The sequence below is a fragment of the Colossoma macropomum genome, unplaced genomic scaffold, assembly GCF_904425465.1.
Source record: "Colossoma macropomum unplaced genomic scaffold, Colossoma_macropomum, whole genome shotgun sequence".
Taxonomy (NCBI): Eukaryota; Metazoa; Chordata; class Actinopteri; order Characiformes; family Serrasalmidae; genus Colossoma; species Colossoma macropomum.
In genome coordinates this window covers 15,437,166-15,444,665 of record NW_023494794.1, presented here as the reverse complement: position 1 = coordinate 15,444,665, position 7,500 = coordinate 15,437,166, and the positions used below count along the sequence as shown (strand labels likewise).

General features: G+C 41.2%; 1 protein-coding gene across 1 annotated transcript in view; it reads left to right on the top strand.

Moving 5' to 3' along the window:
* The window catches only part of LOC118814644 (teneurin-1-like), a 173,897-nt gene that overhangs the window by 122,555 nt on the left and 43,842 nt on the right, over positions 1-7,500 (top strand). Inside the window, 1 exon segment of the mRNA XM_036580344.1 lies at positions 5,175-5,294. Coding sequence (XP_036436237.1) covers positions 5,175-5,294 — 120 coding nt within the window.

Here is a 7,500-nt window from a genome sequence, read left to right as displayed (position 1 = left end):
ACCATTTAAGGTGGAACAGGAAAATTCGAATAAGAAGCTGAATGCAGCACCATTTAAGGTGGAACAGGAAAATTCAAATAAGAAGCTGAATGCAGCACCATTTAAGATGGAACAGGAAAATTCGAATAAGAAGCTGAATGCAGCACCATTTAAGGTGGAACAGGAAAATTCGAATAAGAAGCTGAATGCAGCACCATTTAAGGTGGAACAGGAAAATTCGAGTAAGAAGCTGACCGCTGCGCTGACAGAAAACGATAAATATTGTTGAAATATTATTGAGTTGTACTTTATTTGATTGGACGTTAAGTTGTCGACTTCATAAGATGTTGATTTAACTACTTCTGTATACAGAATGTGGCACTGAATCATGATGCAAGTCAGACTTTATGATGTTTCAGACCTTTATTTGAGGAAATTTTCTCTAACTGGACCTCACTGAATTTTAATTAAATACGCCTGTATTAGACGGTCAGCAAAGTCTGTTCTCGGAGTTGACGTGTTGTTTGTGGAGAAATGGGCAGCTGTGAAGATCTGAGCAACTTTGACAAAGGTCAAATCGTTATGTCCAGAGGACTGGATAGGAGCTTCTCCAAAATGACATGGCTGGTGGGGGTCAGCGGTGGTGAGTGCTGATTGACGGTGAGGGACCGACAACAGACCAGCGACAGGGTGTTGTCACAGCCGGTTTATGAGGAGCCTGGCCTCTTCCTATTTCTACCGTTATATCAAAAACAGGACTGCAAATCAGCAGAGGGCGCCCACGAGCGAGTCCTCAATGAATGGGAGTGAATGGAGCTCAACAGCTAAAAGCGAAAAGTTAAAATAGTTTCTAATGACTGAACCAGAACTTTCCTTTAATTTTAGAAAGTAGAAGAATGTATTTCACTAAAAAAGCTAAGAAAACTCACCTGTATGCTTCTGAGTGCTGATTGGTTGGCAGTTCATTGGCTGTTTGCACTCACAGACGTCATGAATGTACACAAGGCACCATTTTAAACTCCTATAACTTGAGTTTAAAAGCTCTTAAAAATAAAACAGCAGTGTTAAAATGTTTTATGATATTCTGTGTTCAGGAAATGAATATTTTTTTACATAAAAAATGTTTAAGCATTTAGAAACTATGATTTTCCTCAGATGCTCCATCTTAACCCATTCATTTTGGACTCGCTCGGGAGCGCGTTTGAGAAACCCGGAAGACATTGCAGAGCGGGAATTCTCCTCCACAAGTTCTCTGGTGTTGGAAGGCTGATCAGTGTGCTGGGCCAACAAAGGCGACCCCGTCTGGTCTGAGCCGACACAAAGGCCGCTGTAGCTCAATTCACAGAAGTGTGTGACCCTCAGAGTCGCTATGGCCGCTTCAAGATGTCACAGCATGAAAAGAAAGTCATGCCGAGTTTTGCTGTCAAATTCTGGTGAAAGTGCTGGCTTGAAACGCTGTGCTAGCTTTGTTTGGTGTTGATAGACCAATTAAAAACTGAGATGGGTTCGTTTAAATACATACATACATACATACATACATACATCATCTAAACCGCTTATCCTTCTGGGTCACGGTGGGGTGCTGGAGCCTATCCCAGCTGTCATGACAGCTGGGTTCATTTAAATTTGATACATATTTCCGTGTGTAAAAGTATGCAAAATGGGAAGCCATTGCCACAGTTACAGATGCCATACAAGGCTGCAGGAGCGGCAAACACTGCCACCAAGTGGACAAAAATGGAATCTCACACCATGGAAATGCAGTCCTGTAATGTAGCCCCTCTGAGTCACTGTGGACACAAACCTGAAGAGTTGAAAAAGCTACAATGGAAAAAAGCACCTTTGGCTGCACCTGCTTTTGTTGTAAATCAATGCATGTAAATTCATTTGATCTCAATTTTACCACGATATGTTTACATTTGTGGTTACACTTTCAGTCTTTAAATAAGCATGTTTATGTTTTTATAGTAAAAAATCAGATTTTATGTGTTTTTTGGGTCCAATATGTTGATACAGTTTGTCAGATTGAAAAGAAAACCGTCAGCTCATTCCGGTGAGGCTGTGCTGAACAGAGAGACATCAAACATTGGCGTGTAAACATTTTTAATGTGGTGCATTAAGGCAAAAAAGTATTCAAAAACAGCCTAAACTCCACTGCACAGTGTACACCCTGCTGTGTATGGGGCTGCGTATCTACAGACTGGTCAGAGCGCCCATGCAGACCCTTGTCCACCATCAAAAGTGGCTAACATGAGCACACGAGCATCAGAACTGGACCTCAGAGTGATGGAAAGAGAGCCTATGGTCTGATCAGTCCCGTTTTCTTTTACATCTCCTGGACGGCTGGGATCGTGTGCGGCGTTTATCTGGGGAAGTGATGCACTGTGGGAAGAAGACAAGCCGGAAGAGAGAGTGTGATGCTCTGGGTGATGTTCTGCAGGGAAACCCTGGGTCCAGCATTCCTGTGGACGTCAGTTTGACACATAACACCTACCTAAACCAGGTTTTAAATGAAGGTTTCTTTGGTAGTGTCTGTTTCGGTAGTGACTGTTTCAGTAGTATCTGTTTCGGTAGTGACTGTTTCAGTAGTATCTGTTTCAGTAGTGACTGTTTTAGTAGTGATTGTTTTGGTAGTGTCTGTTTCAGTAGTGACTGTTTCAGTAGTGACTGTTTCAGTAGTGATTGTTTCGGTAGTGACTTTCAGTCGCGATTGTTTCAGTGGTAACTGTTTCAGTAGTGATTGTTTTGGTAGTGTCTGTTTCAGTAGTGACTGTTTTAGTAGTGAATGTTTTGGTAGTGTCTGTTTCAGTAGTGACTGTTTTAGTAGTGAATGTTTTGGTAGTGTCTGTTTCAGTAGTTACTGTTTCAGTAGTTACTGTTTCAGTAGTGACTGTTTCAGTAGTGATTGTTTTGGTAGTGTCTGTTTCAGTAGTAACGGTTTCAGTAGTGACTGTTTTAGTAGTGATTGTTTTGGTAGTGTCTGTTTCGGTAGTGACTTTTTTAGTAGTGATTGTTTTGGTAGTGTCTGTTTCAGTAGTTACTGTTTCAGTAGTAACTGTTTCAGTAGTGACTTTCAGTAGTGACTGTTTCAGTAGTGACTGTTTCAGTAGTGATTGTTTTGGTAGTGTCTGTTTCAGTAGTAACGGTTTCAGTAGTGACTGTTTTAGTAGTGATTGTTTTGATAGTGTCTGTTTCGGTAGTGACTGTTTCAGTAGTGATTGTTTTGGTAGTGTCTGTTTCGATAATGACTGTTTTAGTAGTGATTGTTTTGGTAGTGTCTGTTTCGGTAGTAACTGTTTCAGTAGTGTCTGTTTTAGTAGTGATTGTTTTGGTGGTGTCTGTTTCGGTAGTGACTGTTTCAGTAGTAACTGTTTCGGTAGTGACTGTTTCAGTAGTGATTGTTTTGGTAGTGTCTGTTTCAGTAGTAACGGTTTCAGTAGTGACTGTTTTAGTAGTGATTGTTTTGGTGGTGTCTGTTTCGGTAGTGACTGTTTCAGTAGTAACTGTTTCAGTAGTGACTGTTTTAGTAGTGATTGTTTTGGTAGTGATTGTTTTAGTAGTGTCTGTTTCGGTAGTGACTGTTTCAGTAGTGACTGTTTTAGTAGTGATTGTTTTGGTAGTGTCTGTTTCGGTAGTGACTGTTTCAGTAGTGATTGTTTCGGTAGTGACATTCGGTAGCGATTGTTTCAGTAGTGACTGTTTCAGTAGTGATTGTTTCAGTAGTGACATTCGGTAGCGATTGTTTCAGTAGTAACTGTTTCAGTAGTAGTTGTTTCAGTATGTTTCTGGCTGACCTACACAACAGCAGCCTCAGTTTAACCGTTTGAGCTGCTGAGTCTCTCTGAGCTGGAGCTGGGAGTGTTTAGCTTGAAGCTCTGAGTTTAAACCAGGGCGATGGTTAGAGACAAGTAAAATCACGGTGTGTAGCGTTTGGGTTTTAAGCTTAGTTACATAAAAAAGTCCTGTTTTTGGTCTTTTTGTGCTCTCTGTGTGTCTGATGGCTTCCCCAAAACTTACACCTGCTGAGGGGTGTGAATACTTAGTAACTACTAAACTCAACGCTACAGCTAGTTTGTGTTGCAGCTCGTTCTCATTTAGTAATGATAAACCTGAACTTCTTAAACACTAACGTTACAACTGGCCTACGTTTGAACTTACGCACAACTGGTACAACTGGCCTGATTTGAGGAACATGATGAACAGTTCTAGATGTTGTCCTGGCCTCCAGATTCCCTGTTCTCAAACCGATAGAGCACGTTTGGGATGTGCTGGAACAGGTCCAATCTCGAGAGGTTCCACCTCAAAACTTACAGGACTTAAAAGATCTGCTGGTGCCAGATACCACAGAGCACCTTCAGAGGCCTTGTAGAGTTCATGCCACGGCGGGTCGGGGCTGTTTTGGCAGCACACAGAGGACCAGCAGCGTATTAGGCAGGTGGTTGTAATGTTCTGGCTCATCAGTGTATATGTTCTATGTGTGTATGATGTATATGTAATAATGTGCTGTATGTACTAATATATATATATATATATATATATATATATATATATATATATATATATATATATATATATATATATATATATATATGATAACTGTACAGGAGAAGGAAAAAAACTACTTTTAATGTCAATGGACACCAGACTTCTTTCCAAGTCATTTTGGGTTGTTTCTGTTGGTCGAATCATCATGGAATTTACACACAATATAAAGGGCAAAAGGCATTTTCAGATATGTCAAAAACTGAGAAATGACAAATATACAAGGTTTTCTTCCGACAAACAGCAATATATATATATATACATGTGTGTGTGTGTGTGTGAAATTCTCTTTCAGTTTTAAAAAATGAAAAAGAAATTTGTTGATTCTGTCGTCTAGTCCTGTTTTTCTCTGGTTTTACGACAACATCAGGATGATTTTTGTACTGAAAATGCACACAAACAAACACACACACATTTTTTTTTTTTCCAATCTTCTTTTCATTTGATCTGGATTGAAGTTTTTTTCCCAGTAACTAGACTGCTTGTTTGATTTTGAAGAAAAAGAAAGCAATTTCACGGTTATTTTTATTAATTCTCTCTCTCTCTCTCTCTCTCTCTCTCTGTCTCTCTCTCTCTCTCTCTCTCTCTCTCTCTCCTCTCTCTCTCTCTCTCTCTCTCTCTCTCTCTCTCTCTCCCTCCGCGTCTCCCTCCAGTCGTGTTTGTGTGATTAGAGGTCAGGCGTTGTCGTCTGATGGAACCCCTCTGGTTGGCGTTAACGTCACGTTTCAGCAGAATCCTGAATACGGATACACGCTCAGCCGGCAGGACGGCAGGTAAACAAAACACACAGCTTTCAGCAGCTCACATAAATCATTCAGCCCAGCTGGTTTAGCCTGAAATCCTTCTGATCTGAGTGACTCTGTAGCTCAATAATATTAAAACTCATGATTTAACATTTCAGATTGTCACGACCAAAAAACTCATAACACTAACCAAACCTTACCAAATGTTCCAGTAGTGACTGCTTCGGTAGTGGCTGTTTCAGTAGTGACTGTTTTGATAGTGGCTGTTTCAGTAGTGACTGCTTCGGTAGTGGCTGTTTCAGTAGTGGCTGCTTTGATAGTGGCTGTTTCAGTAGTGGCTGTTTCAGTAGTGACTGCTTCAGTAGTGTCTGTTTCAGTAGTGACTGCTTCAGTAGTGTCTGTTTCAGTAGTGACTGCTTCAGTAGTGGCTGTTTCAGTAGTGGCTGTTTCAGTAGTGACTGTTCCAGTAGTGACTGTTTTGATAGTGACTGTTTCAGTAGTGACTGTTCCAGTAGTGACTGTTTCAGTAGTGACTGCTTCAGTAGTGTCTGTTTCAGTAGTGACTGCTTCAGTAGTGGCTGTTTCAGTAGTGACTGCTTCAGTAGTGTCTGTTTCAGTAGTGACTGTTCCAGTAGTGACTGTTTCAGTAGTGACTGCTTCAGTAGTGGCTGTTTCAGTAGTGACTGCTTCAGTAGTGTCTGTTTCAGTAGTGACTGTTTCAGTAGTGACTGCTTCAGTAGTGGCTGTTTCAGTAGTGACTGCTTCAGTAGTTACTGTTTCAGTAGTGACTGCTTCAGTAGTGACTGTTTCAGTAGTGACTGTTTCAGTAGTGACTGCTTCAGTAGTGTCTGTTTCAGTAGTGACTGTTTCAGTAGTGTCTGCTTCAGTAGTGGCTGTTTCAGTAGTGTCTGTTTCAGTAGTGACTGCTTCAGTAGTGGCTGTTTCAGTAGTGACTGTTTCAGTAGTGACTGCTTCAGTAGTGGCTGTTTCAGTAGTGGCTGTTTCAGTAGTGACTGTTTCAGTAGTGACTGCTTCAGTAGTGGCTGTTTCAGTAGTGACTGTTTCAGTAGTGACTGCTTCAGTAGTGGCTGTTTCAGTAGTGACTGTTTCAGTACTGACTGTTCCAGTAGTGACTGTTTCAGTAGTGACTGCTTCAGTAGTGGCTGTTTCAGTAGTGTCTGTTTCAGTAGTGTCTGTTTCAGTAGTGACTGCTTCAGTAGTGTCTGTTTCAGTAGTGACTGTTTCAGTAGTGACTGCTTCAGTAGTGGCTGTTTTGATAGTGGCTGTTTCAGTAGTGACTGTTTCAGTAGTGACTGCTTCAGTAGTGTCTGTTTCAGTAGTGACTGCTTCAGTAGTGGCTGTTTCAGTAGTGGCTGTTTCAGTAGTGACTGTTCCAGTAGTGACTGTTTTGATAGTGACTGTTTCAGTAGTGACTGTTCCAGTAGTGACTGTTTCAGTAGTGACTGCTTCAGTAGTGTCTGTTTCAGTAGTGACTGCTTCAGTAGTGGCTGTTTCGGTAGTGTCTGTTTCAGTAGTGACTGCTTCAGTAGTGTCTGTTTCAGTAGTGACTGTTTCAGTAGTGACTGTTTCAGTAGTGACTGCTTCAGTAGTGTCTGTTTCAGTAGTGACTGCTTCAGTAGTGGCTGTTTCAGTAGTGTCTGTTTCAGTAGTGTCTGTTTCAGTAGTGACTGTTCCAGAAGTGACTGCTTCAGTAGTGACTGTTTCAGTAGTGACTGTTCCATTAGTGACTGCTTTGATAGTGTCTGTTTCAGTAGTGATAATTTTAGCTCATTTTGAGCTCAAAAGTGCAGCCAGCACATGACCAGCAAACACAGCTTTGAACAGTTTTACACACACAAAGTCATCATATTTCACATTAAAACACTAAAACGTACTTAACTGCAGAAAATATGACGATTCTTAATGTTCCACACTGATTTCTAGACTTTGGGACACATTTACTTCAAAACAATGGGATCAAACTGCTCACCATGTGGCCATGAGGGACAGAGATGCAGTTTCTCTGTCTGCTCTTAAAGGGGCGTGGCTAAAATCAGGCCCCGCTTACTGACTAAAACTGCACCCTATTCACTATATAGTGCACTATTTTGGGGTTCCACCATTTTGTAGTGGTGTCCGAAAACATAGTGCAGAAGATCCAGTAAACTCAAACAATCCTACAGTGCACCGCAACGAGTAGTGTAACAGCTGTACCCTAGGAGAAAGGGAATACCCA